The sequence below is a fragment of the Rhinatrema bivittatum genome, chromosome 5 (assembly GCF_901001135.1).
Source record: "Rhinatrema bivittatum chromosome 5, aRhiBiv1.1, whole genome shotgun sequence".
Classification (NCBI taxonomy): Eukaryota; Metazoa; Chordata; class Amphibia; order Gymnophiona; family Rhinatrematidae; genus Rhinatrema; species Rhinatrema bivittatum.
This window is the reverse complement of record NC_042619.1, coordinates 74,798,488-74,823,573: the sequence shown is the minus strand read 5'-3', so window position 1 is coordinate 74,823,573 and position 25,086 is coordinate 74,798,488. Positions and strand designations below refer to the sequence as shown.

Genomic DNA, 25,086 nt, shown 5'->3' with positions numbered 1-25,086 from the left:
TGTTTCCAACATTGGCCAATCCAAGTCACGAGTACCTGGCAAGTACCCAAACATAAGACAGATCACAAGCTACTATTGCTTATTAATTACTGTCATAGCAATTTATGGATTTATCCTCTAGGAACTTATCCAAACGTTTTTTTAAACCCAGTTACACTAACTGCTGTAACCATATCCTCTGGCAAAAATTCCAGAGCTTAACTATGCACGGAGTAAAAAATAATTTTCTTTGATTTGTTTTAAATAAGCTACTTGCTAACTTCATGGAGTACCTTCCTGGTCCTTTTATTATCTGAGAGAGTAAATAACTGATTTACATTAACTTGTTCAAGCCCTGTCATGATTTTGTAGGCTTCTATCACATCCCCCCCCTTGGTCATCTCTTCTCCAAACTGAACAATCCTAAATTATTTAGCCTTTCCTCATAGGGCAGCTGTTCCATGCCCCTTATCATTTTGGTTACCCTTCTCTGCACTTTCTCCAGTGCAGCTATATCCTTTTTGAGATGCGGTGCCCAGAACTACACATAGTATTCAAGGTGCAGTCTCACCATGGAGCGATACAGAGGCATTATGACGTCCTCCGTTTTATTTTCCATTCCCTTCCTAATAATTCCTAACATTCTGTTTGCTTTTTTAATTGCACAGCACACTGGGCCGACAATTTCAATGTATTATCCACTATGACACCTAGATCACCTCACTCATTGTACCCCTTTTCCAGATCATTTATAAATATATTAAAAAGCACCGGTCCAAGTACAGATCCCTGAGGCACTCCACTGTTTACCTTTTTCCACTGTGAAAACAGACCATTTAATCCTACTCTCTGTTTCCTGTTTTTTAACCAACTTACAACCAGAAAAGGAGATCGCCTCCTCTCCCATGACTTTTTAGTTTTCTTAGAAGCCTCTCATACGGGACTTTGTCGAACGCCTTCTGAAAATCCAAATACAACACATCTACCGGTTCACCCTTGTCCACATGTTTATTTACCCCTTCAAAAAAAAAAAAGGTAGATTTATGAGGCAAGACTTCCCTTGGGTAAATCCATGCTGGCTGTATCTCAGTTATACTAATAAGCTACTGTGTGCCTTACTTAACACCCTATTCAACTAAAATGCACCATTAGAAACCATATTCCCTTACAAAGATATTCTGTTTCACTATCTCAAATTCCTGTTTTCTGAGTCTAGGTATATTATTTGTGTTTTTCCTGTTTAAAAAAAAAAGAACAAAAAAAAAGAACTTGCAGCTAAGCTTGGCTACAATGGCTCTGTTCCCAGACTCTAAAAATGCATGGGTGACTGTCCTTGCCTCTTAATAGGTGGTGACTAGGCCTTGTCTCACCTCACACATTGGCCTTAGTAGCCGCAGCACCTCACTTTTCACGCCACCACTGTCCAGCAGTGTGCAAGCCAGGCTCTTGATCCAACTGTCATGGCCTTTACTCTGAGGAACCCATAAGCAGCAATCATCTAAGCTCTCCGGGGGCTCCTTTATCTCAACATCTGACTCTTCAATAAACTAGCAGAAACAAAACAAAACAAAATCACATTCAATTTTCATTCTTTTATAATTTTTACACAATACTCCAGACACAATAAAACTGTACAATTGGTCAAAGTATTTGTTTTCAAAGTCTACAGCTGTAAATGAGCTTTATGGGTGATTTGCAAAGTATATTATAAGAGCACAGTGACATGGTAACACTGACATATTTAATTTACAGAATCCTTAAATTAAAAAAAAAAAATTGGTATCATCTGTCTACCACCTGACAGCATGAGGTTCAAGTTATGGCCTTTTGTCCTACAATACCAGAAAGCACTGGGTACATTGCTAAGATGATGCATTTAACACTCCAGGATGAGATGTTCACAGAAGTATGACTGCAAGTGGTTTACAACTGCTATGCAGAGTCCTTAAGAAAAGCTTGTGCTGGACCTCAGTCACGCATATTCATTCTGGACAGGTATCAGAGAATGACAGGAAAACCAGGAATAAAAGATTATGCTACAACACTTCATGATGGATGTTGTCTGTAAAGAGTACTGGTAAAACTATGTTTCTCAGAGTTACACTAGAAGTTTAAATCAAGAGATTGTCCTTCTAACTAGCAGAAAAACACAGAACAATTTTAGAGGCAGGTCTATATAAGGTCGCTCTACTTTTCTTTGCCACAGTTTTGATTTATGCCCAAGCTAAAAAAAAACAAAACTTACCTCAAACTATATCTAGAAACTTTTGGTACTTACTCTATGAAAATTCTGCATGTTTCCTGTTTTTTTCCTACTCTACAGTTGTCATTATGCCTTACATTCAAAGTCTACTTCCCCTGACTTATTCTTTGAGGTAGTGACCTCCCTAATTTAAATTTGTAGATAAGATTCTTCTCCCAGAACTAGAATCCCCTAATGCTTCTGTTTCGATCCTATCTTTAACCAGTGTGTGCATGGATGCTATAGTAGCTGCTTTATACAACTCCACTGGTGAAGCTTGACCTTGCATGCTTAGACTTTCATCAGGCTTGCCAAGCTTTTTTATTTTATTTTTTTTTTATCATAAGCTTCCTTTGTGCTTCTTTCAATTACCTGGATAATGAGGATTCTGATGCTGCTAAACCCAATTCTTTTCAAACTGTGACAATCGAAAGTATTTTGTGCACTCTAAATGTATTTGTAAAGTCCTCTTTACATTCAACATACGTAAGCTTATGTTCTTACAAACCACTGTAAATAACCAATAGTGTAACCATATAAAACTACCTTCTACTAGCGATGCGCATGGATAAAACATTAGTTTCGTTTTCCCATTTTTGGTTTCATTAGGTTTTCTTTTCTTTTGTTTTTATTTTGCGTGCACTATTTTGATTTAGTGAGCACTATTTGAGTGGCAATAGTATGCACTAACTCAAATAATGCACACTAAATGAAAATTTTAAAAATGTCATTGACATTGCTTATGTCATTAAAAATGAAAGCACATTCTTACCTTCTACCTTTACATTTTTTTTTATTAGCACTAAAATAAATTTAGTTAGTATACAGACCTTCACACACATACCTGGTTTGGTGCACATAAGTGCTTTCAAGATATTGGTATCCCCACTATAATCATCAGGTTCTTGATAGCAACTTTTTAAAGAAATTTTGATCCTACTGAACCAACTATCACTTTAAGGTAAATAAACTTGTATCCCCCTCTAGTATGCCATCTAGTTATATCCAGCTAAGTTAAACCTGCTCATTGGCAGGTATAACTTACCTGCATATCTTATCTGGCTAAGGCTGAGTGACTTATCTGGCTATTGAGCAATGAAATGTCCTTTCAATATGGGGAGCTTTAAGTTTAAGTAAATCACATAAGACCAAATTGTAAATACCCAATTTTCTTTTTTTTTTTTTTACAATGCTTGTAGTTTTGACTTTACTCATTAGTACAGTACATTAGATTACTTGTTCCCTGTACGTACCAGGATCAGTCCAGGACACCTGGGTTGTGACTCCGCACCAGTAGATGGAGACAGACTAAAACTTGTGGGCGGAGCATATATGCCCCTGTGCCAGTCACAGCCCCTCAGTCTTACTCTGTCTCCAGTAGGTGGTGCAGGTCTGGTCACAGCCCTGTCGGGCCTGATTCTGGTTTTGTTGTCAGGTTCGCTTTTGGCTTTTATTTTCTATTAGGCCTATTTGGGTTTTTTTCTGCAAATTGAGGTTTGTTTAATTGTTTAGTTTAGTCCCGGTTGCCCTGCCTCCCTGGGGAGTTGAGAGGTCCTGAGGGGACTACCCTCCCCAGGTTGAGGCCGCTGCTAGGGTCGAGGACCCGGCTGGTCTAGTAGCAGCGTCAGGGGTGACACCGGGGAGCCCGGTTCACTCACCCCTGCAGGACATAGGGCTTTTCAGTACCAGGGACAGCGTTTTTTTCTGTAAAAAAAAAAAAAAAGTGTTTTATTTTTATTTTCTGTCGGCTCTCCGTTTCCTGGCGTTGCGCTCCGTTCCACTCAAGGGGGGGGGCATCGTCGGCAGGGGGGAGGTTGCCGTTTTCTGCAGCGGTGATTTTCTAATTTTTTTCAGCGTCCCTCATTGTTTTTCGGCGCGTACTTTTCTTTCCCGCGGTTTCAGCCATGCCGCGCGGCTCGCAGTGCAGGGCCTGCGGCTCGGCGCGCGCGCGTCTCTCCCGGGACGGCCTTTACTCGGACTGCGTCCCGGGAGACGAGGGATCATCGGGGGCACCTCGGGGGGCCCGTTCCCGGGTGGCACGATCGCCGTCGCAGGTGGGGGGAGCCCCTGACAGGCCTTCTGATCCTTTCCCGATTTCTGCGGGAGTGGCGGCCATCTTGTCCACCGGCCGGGTAGTCTCGCGCGAAACGGTGGGGGGCCTCGGTCTTGCCCCCTGAGCTATCCCCGCAGCGGGGTGCGGCGGGGGAGGGCCCCTCGGAGGGGCCCGGGTCCCGGGGGACTTCGGAAAACGATTCCTCGGATTCAGGCGAGTTCTCAGAGGTTTTGGTGCTTTTGCTGCGCAAGGTGCTCCGATATAGGCGAAGTAAGCACAGCCGGGGGGACGCCTCGCGCGCGCGGGTCCACCGGTCCCCGCCGAAGAAGCCGGCCAGGAGGGCGGCGAAGGTCGCCCAGGGCGCGGACCGGAGCAAGCGGCTTCCGCGAGGGGTGCCGCAGGACTCGGAGTCCGAAGAATCCGCCGGGGCGGACACGGAGGCCTCTGAGGAGCCCGGGCCGGGACGGCAGCGTCAGATGGCTCCGCGCAGCCCAGTACAGGGAAAGGAGCACAGGCCGTCGACGGGGATGACCCCAAGGTGGTGCGTTTGTTCCGTAGGGAGGAACTGTCGCCGCTTATCCCGGCCATTCTCCAGGAGTTGGGGATTGAAGCCCCTCCGGTGGTGGTCCGCCAGGAGGCAAATATGGATCCCGTTCTGCTCGGGCTCACAGGGCCGGCGGTCGCTTTTCCTTTTCATTTTTCGGCCACGGATATCCTCTTCAAGGAATGGGATACTCAGGAGTTGGGTCTGAAGGTCAGCAAAGCCATGGACAAGCTTTACCCTTTGCCGGAGGACGCGCTGGAGCTCCTCCGGCTTCCAAAGGTGGATTCGGCGGTGTCCGCTGTCACGAAGAGGTCTACCATCCCGGTCACGGGAGCAACAGCCCTCCGGGATATTCAAGACCGGAAGTTGGAGGTTCAACTCAAAAAGATTTTCGAGGTTTCTGCCCTAGGAGTGCGGGCCGCCATTTGCATGAATTTTGCTATGCGGGCTAGTCTGCGCTGGGCTCAAGTCCTTCAGGCGAATGCGGATCTCTCTGCAGAGGAGGCTTCTCAAGCAGACAGGTTGGAGGCGGCCATTGCCTATGGGGCTGATGCTCTCCATGATCTTTTGCGCACCTCAGCTCGCTCCATGGTGGCAGCGGTGTCGGCGCGGCGTCTTCTTTGGCTGCGCAACTGGGCAGCGGATGGCTCTTCCAAGGCTCACCTCGGGGCATTGCCATTTAAGGGGAAATTGCTATTCGGCAAGGAGTTAGACGATTTGATGGTTTCCCTGGGTGAGAATCGAGCGTTTAAGCTGCCGGAGGTTAGGGCCCGGCCGCGATCTTCCTTCTCAGGAAGAGCCCGGTTCCGGGGGCCCAGGAAGTCCAGACCGCAAAGATCCTCTGGACCCACGTATAGACCGTCCTCCTCGCGGAACGTTCAGTGGCAGCAGTCCTTTCGGGGCAAACGTTTTGGCCGGCAAGGAGGGGCTCCGTCTGGTGCAGGGTCCAAGCCTTCACAATGAAGTTCGGCCGGCCCATCCCTCCTCGCGTCCTCGGCACGTTGTTCCAAACGTGGGGGCGCGTCTCTCCTTCTTCCTCGAGGAATGGGCCAGCATGACGTCGGATCAGTGGGTCCTCGACGTGATAAGACACGGCTACGAGTTAGATTTTGCTCGCATCCCAGCGGACAAATTTCTGGTCTCACCCTGCAAGGATCCCAAGAAGAAGGCGGCGGTGCTAGACACCATCCAAAGACTAGAAAGCTTGGGAGCCATCTCTCCGGTTCTGGCCGATCAGTACGGCAAGGGCCGTTACTCCATTTACTTCATAGTCCCCAAGAAAGACGGCTCTTTCCGCCCCATTCTGGATCTGAAGGGAGTCAACAGATGCCTTCGGGTCCCTCATTTCAAGATGGAAACCATTCGTTCCGTGATCGCGTCAGTGCGCCCCGGCGAATTCCTGGCGTCCCTAGATCTCACAGAAGCAAACCTTCATGTGGGCATCCATCCAGCGTATCAGCAGTTCCTGCGGTTTTGCATTCTGGGCAGGCACTTCCAGTTCCGGGCGCTCCCGTTCGGCCTGGCGACAGCGCCTCGGACATTCACGAAAGTGATGGTGGTCGTAGCGGCGCAGTTGCGACGGGAAGGCCTCCTGGTTCACCCTTACCTCGACGATTGGCTGATCCGGGCGAAGTCTCAGAGTCTGTGTCGGCAGGCAGTGGCCAGGGTGTTACAGCTCTTGCAGTCCCTGGGCTGGGTGGTCAACTACAACAAGAGTCATCTCAAACCTTCTCAGTCCTTGGAGTATCTTGGAGCCCTTTTCGACACGAAACAAGGCAAGGTGATTCTCTCTCAGGAACGAATATGCAAACTGCAGTCTCAGGTACTACGTCTTCTGTCGCTACACCGGCCACGAGTCTGCGATTACCTGACGGTTCTGGGATCTATGGCATCCACGCTGGCGTTAGTCCCTTGGGCGTTCGCTCATCTACGGCCGCTGCAGTCCTCATTGCTTTCCTGCTGGAAACCAGTTTCAGAGGAGTTCTATCTACCTCTACCTCTCGAGGGGAAGGCGCGATCCAGCCTGAGCTGGTGGCTGGATTCCACACATCTCTCCTGTGGCGTGTCCCTTATGGTGCCCGACTGGACGGTGGTGTCCACGGATGCCAGTCTTTCCGGCTGGGGGGCAGTGGGCCAAGGGAAGTCGGTTCAGGGTCTGTGGTCAGAGTCGCAGACCCGGTGGTCTATCAACCGGCTGGAGACCAGAGCGGTCCTTCTGGCGCTGCATGCCTTTCTACCCCTAGTACGCGGACGGGCGGTCCGGGTATTGTCGGACAACGCTACCACCGTGGCTTACATCAATCGCCAGGGCGGGACAAGAAGTCCTCTAGTGGCGGAGGAGGCGCGGCTCTTGATGCTCTGGGCAGAGCGGCATCTCAGCCATCTCGCTGCGTCCCACATCGCAGGAGTCGACAACGTACAGGCGGATTTTCTCAGCCGTCACCGCCTGGATCCCGGAGAGTGGGAGCTGGCGGACGAGGCGTTTCTCTTCATCTGCAAGACTTGGGGAACGCCCCACATGGATCTGATGGCCACGTGGCACAACGCAAAGGCTCCGAGATTTTACAGTCGACGTCGCGAAAGGGGCGCAGAGGGAGTCGATGCGTTGGTGCTTCCCTGGCCGGCGGGAGTGCTTCTGTATGTGTTCCCACCGTGGCCCATGATCGGCAAGATTCTGCGGCGCATAGAATTGCACCCGTCCAACGTGATCATGGTGGCGCCGGAGTGGCCGCGCCGTCCCTGGTTTGCGGACTTAGTCCAGTTGTCGGTGGCTGCACCCCTTCGACTTCAGGGGTTCGCGGGGCTTCTTCGGCAGGGCCCCGTCTGTTTGGAGGATGCGGATCACTTCTGTCTCGCGGCATGGCTTTTGAGAGGTATCGCTTGAAAAGAAAAGGCTACTCTGATGCGGTCGTTGCTACGTTGCTGAGATCCAGAAAGCAGTCTACATCCCTAGCTTATGTTCGGGTCTGGGTCGTCTTTGAGGAATGGTGCGTGGAGCGGGGTCTGGATCCCACTTCCGCTTCTATTTCCGATATTTTGGCGTTTCTCCAGGCGGGGCTCGCCAAAGGCTTAGTGTGCAATTCCCTTCGGGTTCAAGTGGCGGCGCTTGGGTGTTTGCGAGGTAAGGTCCGGGGAGTCTCTCTGGCTCTTCACCCGGATATCTCCCGTTTTCTTCGGGGGGCTAAACACCTCCGTCCTCCTTTGCGCCTCCCTTGCCCGTCTTGGAACCTCAACTGGGTGCTCTCTGCCTTATGTTCCGCGCCGTTTGAGCCCCTGAAACGTTCTACGCTCAAGGATCTCACGTTAAAAACTGTATTCCTGGTGGCGATTGCGTCGGCCCGTCGTGTTTCGGAATTACAGGCATTGTCCTGTAGGGAGCCCTTCTTGCGCATCTCCGATTCCGGGGTTTCCTTGCGGACGGTTCCTTCCTTTCTTCCTAAGGTCGTGTCGGCTTTCCATTTGAATCAATCGATTGAACTCCCCGCTTTCGCGGTTGGGGAGTCTTCGGACCCGAAAACGAGAGACTTGAGAAAGCTAGATGTGCGGAGGTCCCTTCTTCGCTATCTTGAGGTTACCAACCCGTTTCGGGTGACGGATCATCTGTTTGTGTTGACTTCGGGCCCAAAGAAAGGTTCTGCGGCGTCCCGCACAACCATTGCCCGTTGGCTCAAGGAAGCCATTGGTTCCGCGTACATTCTGTGCGGAAAATCGCCGCCGGTGAGTCTTCGGGCTCATTCGACGCGGTCTCACGCTGCGTCTTGGGCGGAATCTACTCAGGTGTCGCCTCGAGATTTGCAGGGCGGCTACCTGGAAGTCGTTGCATACCTTCATTAAACATTACCGGTTGGATGTTCAAGCTCCTGAAGCTGGGGGTTTTGGAGAGAGGGTACTCCGAGCGGGACTCTCTGCTTCCCACCCTTGGTAAGTTAGCTCTGGTACATCCCAGGTGTCCTGGACTGATCCTGGTACGTACAGGGAAAGGAAAATTAGTTTCTTACCTGATAATTTTCGTTCCTGTAGTACCAAGGATCAGTCCAGGATCCCGCCCACAGTGCTGCGCTATAGTAACGGAGAGTCCGCTCATTATTGTTTTCAGTGCGCTGACCCCTTGTTTATTCGTTCTCCCGGTTGGAGAGTCTGGTTCCTGTAGGGGTGTTGGAATTTTTTTCCGTTTAAATAGCAAGTTTGTATGGTTAGCTATGGTTGCCTTATGGCTTTTCTACTTTGACATTACGTATGACTGAGGGGCTGTGACTGGCACAGGGGCATATATGCTCCGCCCACAAGTTTTAGTCTGTCTCCATCTACTGGTGCGGAGTCACAACCCAGGTGTCCTGGACTGATCCTTGGTACTACAGGAACGAAAATTATCAGGTAAGAAACTAATTTTCCTTTTTGTCTGTTCATGAGCATATTCTAGCTGTACCCCTTATAGGAACCATTTATTTATTTAGAACTTTTATATACCAATATTAGGGGGACCATCATACCGGTTCACATTGTAACTAAAGGCTGGAAAGTACAAAAAACAGGGAAGGGGGTTGAACGAGAGAGACAAAAGGCCAGAAGGGTGCAGAAACTTAAATATAACAATAAATATAACAGAAATACATCTAACAATGTTTGTGCTAACATGACATGAAAAACAAATTTACAGAGAATGTACAAATTGGAGGGAGGGTTAAGTACAAAGATTCGATAGCGGTGAGGGGAGACGAGCCCGGGGGGTCGGGTGGAAAAGAGTAGGGGCCTGGGGGCGCAGCAGCAGCGGAGGTTGGGGTCTAGTCTGGGAAGGCCTGTCTAAAAAGCCATGTCTTTAGTTTCTTCTTGAACTTATGGGCGCATGGTTCGAGCCAGAGGGTAGTGGGGAGAGCGTTCCAGTGCTTGGGGCCAACAATGGAGATAGCGCGCTCCCGAGTGCTGGATAGGTGGGCCTTTTTAAGGGAGGGTATTTGGAGGGTTCCTGCTTTGTTTGCCCTGGTGGGCCGGTTGGAGTGAGTGGGGCAGTTGGAATTGTGGCTGTGGATCGATTTGTGGATGATGGTGAGTGTTTTGAATAGGATACGTGAGGAGATGGGGAGCCAGTGAAGGTGTGATGTGGGCGCTTTTTCTAGTGTTTGTGATGACCCTGGCTATTGCATTTTGGAACATTTGTAAAGGTTTTATAGTAGAGTAGGGGAGTCCAAGCAGGAGGGCGTTGCAGTAGTCAAACTTGGATGAGAGGGTGGTCTGGATGACTGTCCTGAAATCATGTTGGTGGAGTAAAGGTCGGAGTTTTTTTTTAAGACATTGAGTTTAAAGAAGCCCGCTTTAAGCGTTGAATTGATATGTTATTTTAAGCTTAGGTGCTGGTCCAGGAAGACCCCTAGGTCTTTTACACTTGTTTGTGTAGAGATGGAGCTGAAGGCTGGGTCTTTGGAAATGGGTCTTTTGCGATAGAACTCTTTGGAGGTCTTTGGAGGCTGGGTCTTGAGATAGAACTCCTTTTTATAAAATTTATTAGGTTGGAAAATGCTAAAGCTGTGCTTCTTTATGTCACACAACAACAGTAATAATGCAAGACGCTCTTTAAACTGCATTATATAAAAGGGTGCACAAAAGGGCTATGCATCTTAAATAAATGCTCTCCTGCTACTGCACCTACACATGCAAAATGGCTACACTATTTATGGCAACACCTTTCAAATGTGCCCCTAGCCATATTATTTCTCCAAGCTGGCCATGAAAAAGGCTGTGTCCTTTACAAAAAACTTTCCTGGGATATGTGCATGTGAAAGGTTACACCTCTTACTGCTGGGTACAAACTTCCTACTTATCTTTTTTCTTTATAATCTACAAGCCGTTAAGCCCGTTAAAACGGGCTACATCCCTCTGTCTCTCACCTCCCCCTCTTTCTCTCTCCCCTCACTCTTCACCACCCCCTCCCTCACCCACTCCTCCCCACCCTCCCTCTCCTATCACTCAGTCCCTCCCTCCCACTCAGTCTCACTCACTCCCTCCCCCTCTCTCCCTCCCTCTCACTCACTCAGTCCCACTCACTCTCACTCAGTCCCCACTCCCTCCGTCCTCTCCCTCAGTCCCACTCCCTCCCTCCTCTCCCTCAGTCCCACTCCCTCCCTCAGTCCCTCCCTCCCACTCAGTCACTCCCTCCCCCCTCCCTCTCACTCACTCAGTCCCACTCACTCTCCCTCAGTCCCACTCCCTCCCTCTCTCTCCCAGTCCCACTCCCTCCCTCAGTCCCCCCTCTCCCTCTCACTCAGTCCCACTCCCTCCCTCTCACTCAGTCCCTCCCCCTCACTCAATCCCTCCCTCTTACTCAGTCACTCCCTCCCACTCTCTCTCTCCGTCCCTCCCTCCCACTCAGTCCGTCCCTCTCTCTCTCTCTCTTCTCCCTCCCTCGCTACCGCCCGCTACCGCCGCCGTCGCTACCGCCGCCGCTCGCTACCGGTACCGCCGCCGCCCGCTGCTGCCACTGGACGCCGCCATTTTTTTTTCTTTCTGAAGCTGCCTCAGAGCGACATGCTCGCCCGCACATGCGCGGTAGAGCTGGTCTCTACTGCGCATTTGCGGGCCGTCGGTCACAGGCCATTTATAAGGTAGATTAACACATACTTCCATCCCGCTCTCTATCAGAGCAGTATGTTTCTTCTGGGAGGCAAAACAAAATTAAGAGAGAGAAAAGTAGGGTAGTCCTATAAATGTTGGAAAAACAATCTCTTGGTTTGAACTGATATAGATAAAAGGACCAGGAAAGTGACATTGTACATAACACAAAAAATCCCAAGGCATTTTTTTCTTGAATGAGTTATAGAAATATCGTGCATATTTACACGTGTGCTAAATTTAAAAAACCATACAGGTAAGAAAAAAGTTAAATATAGCTGAATTATCTAACTTCAAAATATGGAGACAGCCTCTTCAGAAAAAACTATGACAAGGAATAATCGAAGACCTTCATACTTGGGGGCTACATGCTCTAAACACAGTTTGTGAATTTTGCCCACCATTATAATCATTGGTCTTCAAAGAAATGACATTTTCTATGTATTTTAAATGCACTAAAACATCTGCCAAGCAGGACTTATCTTGTTCTTAAGACTGAATGTAGAAAAATAACCTAACGGGGGTGGTACATGGGTTGTTTTTCTACATTATTCACTTTTAAGGTCAAGATAAGTACTGCTTGTCAGATATTTTATTGCATGTAAAATGTATAAAACATAAGGACATATCTTTGAAGACCAATATAGAAACATAGAAATGACGGCAGAAGAAGACCAAACGGCCCATCCAGTCTGCCCAGCAAGCTTCACATTTTTTTCTCATACTTATCTGTTTCTCTTAGCTCTTTGGTTCTATTTCCCTTCCACCCCCACCATTAATGTAGAGAGCAGTGATGGAGCTGCAACCAAGTGAAATATCAAGCTTGATTAGTTATGGGTAGTAGGGGAAGTAACCGCCGCAATAAGCAAGCTACACCCATGCTTATTTGTTTTACCCAGACTGTGTTATTCAGCCCTTATTGGTTGTTTTTCTTCTCCCCTGCCGTTGAAGCAGGGAGCTATGCTGGATATGCGTGAAGTATCAGTTTTTCTTCTCCCCTGCCGTTGAAGCAGAGAGCTATGCAGGATATGCGTGAAGTATCAGTTTTTCTTCTCCCCTGCCGTTGAAGCAGGATATGCATTGAAAGTGAAGTATCAGGCTTATTTGGTTTGGGGTAGTAACCGCCATAACAAGCCAGCTACTCCCCGCTTTGTGAGTGCGAATCCTTTTTTCTTCTCCCCTGCCGTTGAAGCAGAGAGCTATGCTGGATATGCGTGAAGTATCAGTTTTTCTTCTTCCCTGCCGTTGAAGCAGGGAGCTATGCTGGATATGCGTGAAGTATCATTATAATTATAATTATCATTATAATAATTATAATTATCATTATAATTATAATTATCATTATAATAATAAGTATGATTATAATGGTGGGCAAGGGACTCTCAAAGACTGTGTTTAGAGGGTGCAGCCTTCATTAGAGTTTTTTCTGAAGAGGCTGTTTCCTTCCATATTTTGAAAATGGATAGTTATGCATATTCACATTTCATTTCTGGTACAAGTTGGTCAGGTACAGCAATGGACATTAATGGATGCAACATCTACCTTTTTCTTGGAGACTCTATAAGGTTGGAGATAAACCAGTAAGGGATCTGTTTTGTCCTTGTATGCCTCCCAAAACCTGCTGCCAGATTTTGTGGCTAAAACATTTTTCAGACATGTAGCAGCAGCTGATCGAACCTGCACACTAAGAGAAAAAAAGAAAAGAAACCCCAGTGATATTCCTCCTTAGTGGTCCAACATAACCAAAAGAATCTGCATATAAAACAAACATTTCCTTATATCCTTTTTCCTCCTTGATTTAAAGGAACAAGAACTCCATTACTCAAACAGCAAAAGAACCCGCATGTAGACTGAAATAAAACACTCATTTGATCAAAGAAAGTTATATTTTAAAGAAACAGCATGCAACTATCAGCTCGATACTGTAAGGTGCGGTTGGAGATTAACTCGCTGTGGGCGCACAATTGGGACGTGTAAGGCGATCCTGCGATACAGTCTCCAGTTTCACGCGTCCTTAGCGCTTCTTGAAACTGACCCGTAACCTTTCCCGCACGCATGTAAATGATATATAAATGAACGAATTAGCTATTTAATGAACGAATTAGCTATTCCCTCCGATACTGTGACGCGCGCTCCGACTATCGCTTTTTTTCCCTGCTGATTTGCCGCGCGTTTAACCTGTTAGTTTACCGCCTACCCCTACCCCTGTGTTAGAGGCAGGAGTAAGGGTAAGCGGCAAACTTTCCCCCAGCCCCCGCTCACCTGCCCTGGTCGCGTCCATGGGTGCCGGTCTCCGGGGTAGCCCCAGTCCTCTCCCTCCTCCTGAAGCAAAAAAAAAAAGCGAAAAAAAAAAATCCAATGCGGCCCCACTTCGGCAGCTCCCCTTCGGCGGAGACGGCAGTGTAAAGCGAGACAGACCACGGCGGACCTTCGGCGGAGACGGCACTGTAAAGCGAGACAGACCGCGGCGCAAGGAGAGGAGGAGAGAGAAGACGCAACTTACTCCAGCCAGCCAGCCCTCCTCCGGACAGCGGCTCCTCTGCCTTCCAGCTGCCAGCGAAGATAGACGCCCGAATGGGTAGGCCCCTCGTGCAATTTAACCTCAAGGCGTGACGTCACAACGTTTGGCGTCACGGCATGCGACGTCACGCCTTGAGGTCAAATTGCACGACGGGCCTACCCGTTCGGGCGTCTATCTTCGCCGGCAGCTGGGAAGCCGCTGTCCGGAGGAGGGCTGGCTGGAGTAAGTTGCATCTTCTCTCTCCTCCTCTCCTTGCGCCGCGGTCTGTCTCGCTTTACAGTGCCGTCTCCGCCGAAGGTCCGTCTCGCTTTACACTGCCGTCTCCGCCATAGGGGAGCTGCCGAAGTGGGGGGCTGGTTGGAGTAAGTTGCGTCTTCTCTCCTTGCGCCGCAGCCCCCCCCCCCCCTCCGGACATCGGCGACGACCGCGGCTCCTGCCTCCAGCTGTCAGACAGACGCATCGCACGTGGGAAAGCGGCCCCTATGCGTGCAATTGGCTGCTCAAGACGTGACGTCACATGCCGTGACGCCAAACGTCGTGACGTCACATCTTGAGCAGCCAATTGCACGCATAGGGGCCGCTTTCCCACGTGCGATGCGTCTGTCTGACAGCTGGAGGCTGGAGCCGCGGTCGTTGCCGATGTCCGGAGGGGGGGGGCTGCAAAAGTAAGTCGCTTCGTCGCTTTAAACTGCCCCCCCCCCCTACTCCCGGAGCAAGGCTGCTTTTCGCGCCCTGCTTCGGGAGGAGAGGAGAAGGGACTAGCAGGCCCGAGCCTAGGATTGCCAGTCTCTCCCCTCGCTCTCTTGCTACTTTTTCGGTTTTGTTTTTTTTGCTTCGGGAGGAGGGACAGGACTGGGGCTGCACCGGAGACCGGACGCGGCCAGGGCAGGTGAGCGGGGGCTGGGGGAAAGTTTGCCGAGCATCAGAGAACATAACTGTCCACTTCCTGGCACTGTCACTGTCCACTTCCTGGCACGCTGGTAACTGTCATTTGAAATGACAGTTACCAGCGTGGCCGTGAAGCGTTAGGCCCGCGCACCCAGGATACTGTATAGGCGCTCTATACAGTAAAATGGGTTGCGCGGGCCTAACCTTCGCCTAACGCTTCGCAGACGCGGCATGCACTTGCATGCAATTTGAAGAGAGTATCGAGCGGTAGGTGAAGAGAACTGTGCGTGCGGGGAACGAGGGTGCGCCTGGCACTGCCGCACTCTTTCTAACGCGGCATAACTGTATCGACCTGTATATTAGGGTATAAAACAAAAAAGTAAAGTTCCCTTACAGGCTTTGTTGCAACATTTTTGTAAGGCAATCTATTATAGGGAAAGCAAATGTTGCTTACCTGTAACAGGTGTTCTCACAGGACAGCAGGATGTTAGTCCTCACATATGGGTGACATCACAGGATGGAGCCCAATCACGGAACACTTTTGTCAAAGTTTACAGAACTTTGCCTGGCCCCTACTGGGCATGCCCAGCATGGCACTAACCCTGCAGCCAGCAGGGGTTCCCCTTCAGTCTTATTTAAAAGCTACAGGCAGTGCCGAAAAATAAAATAATAAAACGTTACGAACCCAACACCGCGGGGCGGCGGGCGGGTTTCGTGAGGACTAACATCCTGCTGTCCTGTGAGAACACCTGTTACAGGTAAGCAACATTTGCTTTCTCACAGGACAAGCAGGATGGTAGTCCTCACATATGGGTGAGTACTGAGTTGAGGATGTCCGAACATGCACCAAATGTACCCAAAGGCGTGCAACAGGCACAACAACTGGGGTGGAATTTGGTAGAGGGCATCCTGAACCCCACCGGGCAAGCGGAAGTGTGTTGGTACGTCATGTTGTAAACAGGTTATGAAGGACAGACTGGCCGAAGATGGAATTTTGTCTTCGGGCTTTGTCCAAGCAATAGTGGGCTGCAAAGGTGTGGAGAGAACTCCAGGTGGCAGCCCTGCAAGTGTCAGGAAGCAGCACTGACTGTAGGTGTGCTACTGAAGTCGCCATGGCCCTCACAGAGTATGCTTTAACACGGTCTTGAAATGGAATGCCCGCTTGCTGATAGCAAAAGGATATGCAGTCCGCCAACCAGGAGGAGAGACTCTGCTTACCCACAGGCTGTCCTAATTTGTTAGGATGGATGGAAAGAGACGAACAATTGAGTGCTCTTCCTGTGGGCAGCTGTACGGTCTAGGTAGAACGCTAGAGCCCGTTTACAGTCAAGGGTATGCAGAGCCTGCTCTCCTGGATTGGAATGGGGCATGGGAAAAAAAGGTAGGTAGTATGATGGATTGATTTAGATGAAAATCTGAAACTACCTTGGGTAAGAATTTAGGGTGAGTGCGGAGTACTGCCCGGTCCTGCAGAAGTTTAGTGTAAGGCGGATAGGTAACTAGGGCCTGTAATTCACTAACTCTGCGAGCTGAAGTGATTGCCAAAAGGAAAATCACTTTCCATGTGAGATATTGAAGTTCACAGGAGTGAAGAGGCTCGAATGGTGGTTTCATGAGCCGACCCAAAACCAGGTTAAGGTCCCAAGAAGGGGCCGGAGGACGCAGTGGAGGCTTGAGGTGAAGCAAGCCCTTCAAAAAATGGGTTACAAGGGGTTGTACTGATATAGGAACATCCCCGACACCTTTATGGAAGGCAGCTACCGCACTGACATGCATTCTGATGGAAGACGTTTTTAGACTTGATTTTGACAAGAGCCAGAGATAGTCCAAAAACTTTGTGATTGGACAGGTAAAGGGTTTAAGGGACTGAGAAGAGCACCAGGACGTAAGCCTGTTCCATTTGTAAGAGTAAGATTTTCTCATGGAAGGCTTCCGTGAAGCAATCAAGACACGGGAAACTGGTTCAGAAAGGTTGAGTGGCTGAAGGATTAACCATTCAACATCCGTGCCATCAAGGACAAGGCTTGAAGATTGGGGTGGCAGAGGCACCAGTCGTTTTGAGTAATCATGAGCGGGCCCTTTCCCAAGGGAATGTGCCTGCGAATGGAGAGATCCTGAAGTACTGGAAACCACACTTGGCGTGACCAAATTCCTATGTGAAGATATGCCTCGGTCAGGTCCAAAGAAGCTAGGAACTCGCCTTTGTGAACAGATGCCAGGACTGCTCTTAAGGTTTCCATGTGAAACCTTGGGATTCTCAGACATCAATTGACCTAAAAAGTTAGGTCCAGAATGGGACGAAATGTGCCGTCTTTTTTGGGTTCGACGAAGTAGATGGAATAACGGCCCTTTTGTTGCTCCAATGGAGGTACTGGCACAATGGCCCCAAGCTCTCTTAGATGATGTAAGATATCCCTCACCGCCTGACACTTTTGAATGTAAGAACATAGAGAAACGAGAAAATGGTCGCGAGGGCGCCATACAAAATCTAAGGCGTAGCCTTGTTTTATCACAGTTAGGACCCACTGATCCGATGGTATTTTGGCCCACTCCTCGAAATAGAGGGACAATCTGTTTCTCACTACCGGAAACGAGGAACGGACCGGTCTCATCTCATTGAGAGGTTTTCGCTCCACCAGAGGACTGGGAGGGACCAGGTCTCCCATAACAATGTCCTCGAAAGGACTGAGGCCAAGATTGCTGTCTAGCAGGCTGTTGCCGAAAGGAAGAACCTGAAGAGCGGGAGGTGCGAAACCTGCGGTTTCCTCGTAAACAGGATCTAGAAGATAACGATCCCCTTGTCCTGGGCCTATCCTCAGGCAGACGATGTATCTTATTTTCTCCTAAGGAATGAATCAAGTCCTCAAGATCCTTCCCAAACAGAAGTTTACCCTTAAAGGGTAAAGATCCCAATTGAGCTTTTGAAGAGACATCTGCAGACCAGTATCTTATCCAGAGAAGTCTGCGGGCAGAGACAGCCGAAACCATTGATCTGGCTGAGGTACGAAACAAATCAAAGAGCGTCAGCACTGTAAGCAACAGCAACTTCCAAACGCCCAGCTTGAATAGCCTTGGATTCAGAAAGAGAAGAATTATTTTGCAGGAGCTGAACCCAGCGGAGTCCTGCTCTTAAAGCAAAACTACTGCACATAGCAGCTCGGACTCCAAGAGCCAAAACTTCAAAAATCTTTTTAAGTTGAACCTCTAGCTTTCGATCCTGAAAATCTTTGAGAGCTGTAGTACCGGTAATTGGGATTGTAGTCTTTTTGGTAACAGCAGAGACCGCTGCATCAACCTTGGGAACACGCAAAAGGTCCAAAGCATCTTTAGGCAGAGGATATAGCTTATCCATGGCCTTGCTGACCTTTAATCCCAAGTCAGGGGTGTCCCATTCGTGAAATAATAAGTCTGTGACTGAAAGATGAAAAGGAAAAGACCGAGTGGGACCACGAAGACCAACCATGACAGGGTCAATTGAACCCATATGAGAATCCTCTGGCAGGGAATCAATTCCCAACTCCTCAAGAATCACAGGAATGAGAGGAAGAAGCTCATCCTTCCTAAAGAGGCGGACCACCTTTGACCACATGAGGACCCTGAGAGGGCAAGGGATCTTGACCAGCAGCAGAATCAGGGTCCTGAGGAGGAATGCCGCTTGGGTCCCCCTGGTCTGACTCTGCGGTATCAGAAGTGTCAGGTAAGTGCCAAGACACTGGAGTCCTAAGAGAGCGTTTAAGCTTGGGAACATCCATTCCCCGCGAGGATTTGTTCCATTTAGAAGCCGCTTTTTGAGACAATGGTACTGAAAAAGAAAACCCCTCAGAATTCTTTTTTGAGGACTTTCTGGTCTTATAAGCTTTAGGTAAAAAACATAATAAAGTCGGAAGAAAATGAAGACGAGGAGTCTGAAGTCCCCTTAGGACTCTCCTCAGCAGCAGCAGGTGCATTAGCAAAACAATCACCTCCCTAGGAGGCTAATTGCTGTGGAGAAAGAGCAGGAGGAGAAACCCCGCCGACCTCCACTGCGAGCGGAGCAGCTTGAACAGAGCCAGAAATAGCTTCAGATGAAGCAGGAAATGGGAAGGAGGCTGCGGCAGAAAGACGCGGGCGTCCCGGTCTGATAGAGCGAGGAAGAAATAACACCCCCAGCTGCCCCTGAAGATCCCTCTGCCCCCCCCCCCCGGGGAGGCAGGAGGAGCATAGGCCATCGCGAGAGACTCTAGCTCACTCGTCTCCATACGCACGGCAGGCTGGACCCGCGCAGTATTTGTGAAAAAAAATGAGCTGGCTGAGGTGAAAGTGAAAGAAAAAAAAAAACCCGCCGTCCGCCCAAAGCAGCTAAAGAGGTAACAGGGAGACCGACCGGCAAAGTAAAAAGGCTATAAATAACTTCTTTTTTTTTTTTTTTTTATACGACCTGAAAGAAGCTGGGTCCTCAGCAAACTGAAGCCAAGGGTTCTCAACCCCTAAAGCCAAAAGCCTCAAATACTAGGGAGGATGGTCTCCTCAGGACCTGCCAACTCCCTGGGAGGCTAGTCTCCGCTTGCCCTGCTTCCAGAAAAAAAAATTCCTTTTTTTTTTTAAATAAAGTAAAATAAGAAATTCTTAAAAGAAAAAGATAAATGTTATTAACAAAAATATCTATTTTGTCTGTAATTTTCAAAACTGACTAAAATCTTGACTGTAGGTTTTGCACCTCCACCATCTGCTGGAGGCAGAAAAATACTGACGTATTGTAGGTGCACCTCACGGAAAGGGCGGAGTCAGTTGGAACCTTTTATGCCTCTATCTGCTGGTGAGTGGACAGAACCCAAGAGTCTGGATTGATCCGGGTACGTACAGGGAACAGCTGTTCTCTGAAGGTTACAGGTCAACAATCATACAAGTGGATCATATAACCATGTTCGGTGCTGAACAGATGATGAATACTTCAGGAGCTTTCTGGAAAAGCCCAAAGGCCTTTCACTACTAATGTTCCTATGCTGCTACATCTCCCATCAGTTCTATATAATAGCTTTGATTGTTGGGGAGAAAAATTCCAAAGTGTAGGTGTTCACCAGATACACTATCTGGTGAACACATGTTACAAGTAAGCAACTTTACCAGGTTCACAGAGTCACATAAGTGGGATTCCCCGAGGGTTGTCTTCAATAAAAACAAAAAAAGGGCATCTTGGGAAGACAACCTAAATCTATAAAATGGGCCATAGGGGGCAAGAATTGGACTCTAATACTACAGATGCCATGGAGAATAGATAGTCCAACCCTATTATTCTGCCCCCACCCCCCTCACCCAGATGGAAATGTCTAGACAATAGTAGAATATGTGGATTTAACACAGAGTTTACAAAGCTACACATTGGAGATAAACCTTAGGTAGGCAACTGATATCACCATAGCCATTTGTCACTTCACTACCATAGCTACTAGGGTCAAAACTTTATATAAAAAAAAAGCTGGGTGTTCTTTCTGTGGGCTTTAGTTTGTTCAAGGTAGAAGGCAACAGCTCTCTTGCAATCCAGGGAATTAAGGGCCTTTTCATCATCTTTGTGGACAAACAACCAAAGGAAAAAAAGTTAAAAGAATGATGGACTGATTAAGGCAGAAGACAGGCACCACCTTAGGCAGGAACTTGGGATGTGTGTGAAGCTGGTTTTCAGGCAAAAATCTTAACTATTCAAATAGTTTTTGTGTGGAACAAGAGATGGGATCTGGGGCTTTGCCCTCACAGGAGATGGAAAACGTCTTCATTTAAAACAATAAGACCTCTTAGATGACCATATAGGGCTTAGAGAATGCATGGAGCTTGGGAAGAATTTTTTCAGAGGAAAAAAATATACTTCTTTAGGCAGACTACTGTGGAACCTTCTAGATGTGGAGGGTGGGTTTTAAGGTAGCTGTGGATACAGTCTGAAGTACAGCATAGTGGTCTTTTTTGAGTTCCATTGCCTCCTTGTCTTTATCTCCAAAGAGATTTCCTCAACCACAAAGCACATCTGGAAGCCACCTGCACATCCTGCTGGAAGCTTGAGGGCCATAACCATGAGAATGCATGCGCATCAATGACCATGGCAGAAGCTCTCAATGTTTCAATATGAAAGTTAGCCAAGCAGACTGGATGCTTTTGACATTCATCATGCAACCACTTGTCTAACTTGGTGAAACTTTTCTTTGGCAAAATGAATGTGCCCTAGGAAGCAAGACATCTCAGGGTGATAATATCTAATAATCATGAGGTTCCAAAACAGTACAACCACCATGCAATAAGTATTTGATAAGGTCAAAGTTAGGAAGAAATAAAGGAAAGGCCAGGAGATCAAGTGAAATTCAGGGTATTGCAACAGGTAGAAAATTGACCAGTCTAGGTCATAAAGATTTTTATCTGTCATATTCTAAATTTCTAAATGCCACTCACCAGTGATCTGTCAATACATTATTTATTAGATTTAGAATAATGAAGATCCACTGCAGTTCTTTATCTTGAAATAAATCAACTGCTCTGGAATAGGTTGCATCCTTATTATGTTGCAAGGTAATGGTGCAAAGTTCTATGGGACCCAATTCCCCCAAGCAACTTCCGACAGCCTCTGTAAATACGAAAGATCAGTTAAGTAATTTCTAAGAATTTGTTATTCAAAAGACCTAGGCACCTTGACTTTAAAAGTTAAGCACCTAGACTTCTTAATTTAAATGTTTTCCAGGCTCGGTGTTTAAATATAAGGTCTTAAATTGCAAGACACAAATTTAGATGCCTTAAAATTGGGTAGGCCCAGGATTTGAGAATGAAGTTAGGTACTCAGCATTGATTTCCAGCACTAGGGGCCTAACTAACACCTAGATGCATCAAGCTGCGATGTTTTATTGCAGGAGAGTTCCTACTATTGTGGGGTGTGTTGCAGCAAAAGTGGGCCCCTCCCCCCGAAAACATATTGTGGCTTGATGGTGCATTGTTTTATCTCACAGCAAAACAGCACGGGACAAAATAACATGGCTAGCGCCCCTATAGGTGCAATGGTGGCTTTGAAGCTCTAGGGACCGCCATCGTCTTAAAGAGCCAACAGCTGAAAAATTGGATGCAAAAAGATAGAGTTGAGTGAGGGTCAAGGCTGATTCCCATCTCAACCCAAAGCCAACACTCATGGCGGCCCCGACACCCACAAGTGTCAAAAAAAGATTTAAATTCATGTGTGGCGACAGACCCCTCCAAGCCCTGTAATCAATAAAGAGTGGCTCCCAACCCTGTCCTAAATAAAGAGTACTCCCACTTTCCCCTGCTACCATCAAAATCATACTCCAAAATTGTTGGGGGTATAGCATCTCCCGCCATCCCTACCCCTCATCCTATCTCCCAATGTATTAAAAAAAATACATAGATAGAACGTGGGAGGCTCTCCATGACCCCCCCTTCCCACACCCCCAAACATTCAAAAACCTGTTGTGGATCCCACGATGGGGACCAGGATACCTCCTAGCCCCAAACGGCACAATTTTTCAAAATGGCACCAACATGACTGGGGAAAGGTCTGTTGATCAGACCTAGGCCACGTGGCCGAGGTCTGATCATCAGATAGGTCGGCACCATTTTAATATGGGATACTCTTTGAGGACAGGGTTGGGGGAGGGGGGCACTCAATTGATTACAAGGTTGGGTGGACCATTGCTGCGCATGAACTTAAATCTTTTGACACTTGCAGGTGTTAAGGAAGCCTTGAGTGGCGGCCCCGGGTTGAGAGAGGGGTCAGCCTTAACCCCTACTCAACTTTCTCTTTTTTGCTGGGCTATTTTTAAATGTAATGCGGGAGCTTCAGGACCCATGTTAGGATCCTGAGGTCCTACATTACATTTAATGAAACCCAGAGAGTTGTTCATTTATCGTGGCTGACCACTTCCTGTCAGCCACAATAAAATATTAATGTAAAACTGTCTAGTAATGAGCTGCTTTGCATGGATTTGCAAAATTCATGCATACATATCGCATGCAAAGCAGCTCATTGTATTAGGGGAGTGACTCTAGGCAGGGCCTTGCAAAATATAGAGCAATTACTACTTATCTGATAACTTCCTTTCCTCTAATAAAGGCAGGCCTATCCCCACAAGTGGGTTATGGACCTCTACCAGCAGATGGAGACGGAGCAAAAGCTGATGTCATGGATATATAGCCCTGCCCCAACATAAGCTGCCAGTATTCTCTGAAAAAGACAAACCTTGGACAAACTGATTATACTTGAAAATGATTATTAACAATCAATCACTCATGCTTCCAATCAATAGAGAACACTGAGTGCAGCAAAAGAACTAACATTCATTAAACTGAGGGACTGGGTAAAACACTTACCAGTCCTCCAATGAACAACAGAAACACTCTGCTCGTCCGCACCTAAAGGATGAACCAAAGGCAAAAATCGGCAGCCGAGGGTGGGTCAGGACTTGGCCTGCCTTCATTACAAGAAAGGAAATTATCAGGTTAGTAGTAATTTCTACTTCCTCTGCACTCAAGCAGGTCAATCCCCACAACTGGGATGTACCATAGCTACTCCCAAACAGGGTGGGAGACTGCCCATGGTCCAGTTACTGCATGTCCAGGCTGCACCCTGCGGAACCTGAACAGACAAGCAGAAAGGTTTAGAAAGGTATGCAAGGAAGACTTAAAGAACCAAGGCTCCACCCACAATACGCCTGAGCTCTAGTGGAATGCCCTTTAAATCATTTAGAAAAAGGAATCTCAGCATCCACATAGGCGGACGTGATGACATCCTTTTGCCAATGGGCTATAGATACCTGCGTTACCGGTACCCTTTGTTCACCTCCACCATGGAGCAGAAACAATTGATCAGGCTTCCTGAAATGTTTGGTAGCCTCCAAACATCACCTCAGATGCCACTTGACAACCAAGGCATGCAAGAGACAAAAGTCACTCTCTTAACTCTATTCCTGTCCAGCATAGGCAGGAACATTATACTAATTTAAATGAAACTCCGAAACCATTTTGGGCAACAGGGGGTACAGGCGCATCTGCACTGCCCTAGGAGCCACACACAGAAAAAAATTATCTTCAAGGAGAGGCTATGCAGTGGAAGAAAGGCAGGACCCGCCAAGAATCCAGAACCAGAATAAGATTCCACAAGAGCATCGGAAGCCACTAGGGAGGACAAAGATTCTCGAGGCCTTTTAAGAACAGAGACACATCCGGAGGGGCAAGACCAAGGCCCTCCATTAACTTGCCCCCTTCAAGAGGCGAGAGCTGTCACTGGAAACTTTCAAAAGTAATGGACTTTCCCCTTTGAGAGAATGAGAACCTGGCTCCTCACACCAGGCCTTGAAAATACTCCAAATGCTAACATAAGCCAGAGAGGAAGAAAATGTTCCAGCCCGGAGCAAGGTGAAACCACTGCAGCAGAATAACCATGCTTCAGTAACTGAAGGACAAAATTGACCTGGATCATCATGTAGAATGGGACCCTATGCAATAGATCCATCCAGGGTGGCCATTTAAGAGAACTGCTCACCAACAGCCTCTACAGACTGGCATTCCATGGCCTCCGGGCCAATCAGAGCCAACAGAAGCACAGACTCAGCCTGACTTGCGAACCTTCGCATAATCCTACCTAATAGTAGCCATGGTGGGAAAAATATAGTTCCTCTACTACAGCCCCGCTTGAACGAGAGTATTAATACTCAGAGCTTTCGGATCTCATCTGCGACTGAAGAACTGTAGAACTTTGCGTTGGCTGAAGTCGCCAGCAAATCCAGAAGGGTGACCCCAGCATGTCACTATGAGTAGAAAGGCCTTGGCCAACAACTCCCACTCTCCAGGGACCAAGCTCCAACAGCTGAGAAAGATGGCCCTTACATTGTCCTTTCTGGCAATGTGGAAGACTGGTATGTCCAGAAGATGTTCCTCTGCCCATACCATGAGCACATCCATTTGCTCTTACACCTGAGGACTGTTGGTTCCGGCCTGAAGGATGTAAGCCACCATGGACACAATGTCCAACAGTATCCTGATCATTAAGCCTCTAGAAGCTTGGCGAACTTCAAGCACGACAGCCGAACTGCACATGCTTCTAATCGATTGATACTCCTTGGTGCTCCAGCGACCTTTTACCATTCCGGCTTCTCTAAGGAAACTCCCTTCCTGAGAAGATCCGCTTGCAATTGCCACTATAAGTGGAGTTCACCTTTAAAGGCAAATGAAGCCTCACCATCCAGAGACTGTGGACTCCACTGGGAAATTGCGCTGAAGAGGCCACATGTGCA

The 25,086-nt window shown here is 48.0% G+C and overlaps 1 protein-coding gene across 1 annotated transcript in view; it reads right to left on the bottom strand.

Annotated features, from left to right (window-relative positions):
* Positions 1 to 25,086, bottom strand: part of ATM (ATM serine/threonine kinase) — a 586,955-nt gene that overhangs the window by 146,495 nt on the left and 415,374 nt on the right. Inside the window, exons 34-36 of the mRNA XM_029602465.1 lie at positions 21,245 to 21,416; positions 12,964 to 13,105; positions 1,350 to 1,526 (exon numbers count right to left, since the gene is read on the bottom strand). Coding sequence (XP_029458325.1) covers positions 1,350 to 1,526; positions 12,964 to 13,105; positions 21,245 to 21,416 — 491 coding nt within the window. The remainder of the gene's footprint in view (positions 1 to 1,349; positions 1,527 to 12,963; positions 13,106 to 21,244; positions 21,417 to 25,086) is intronic.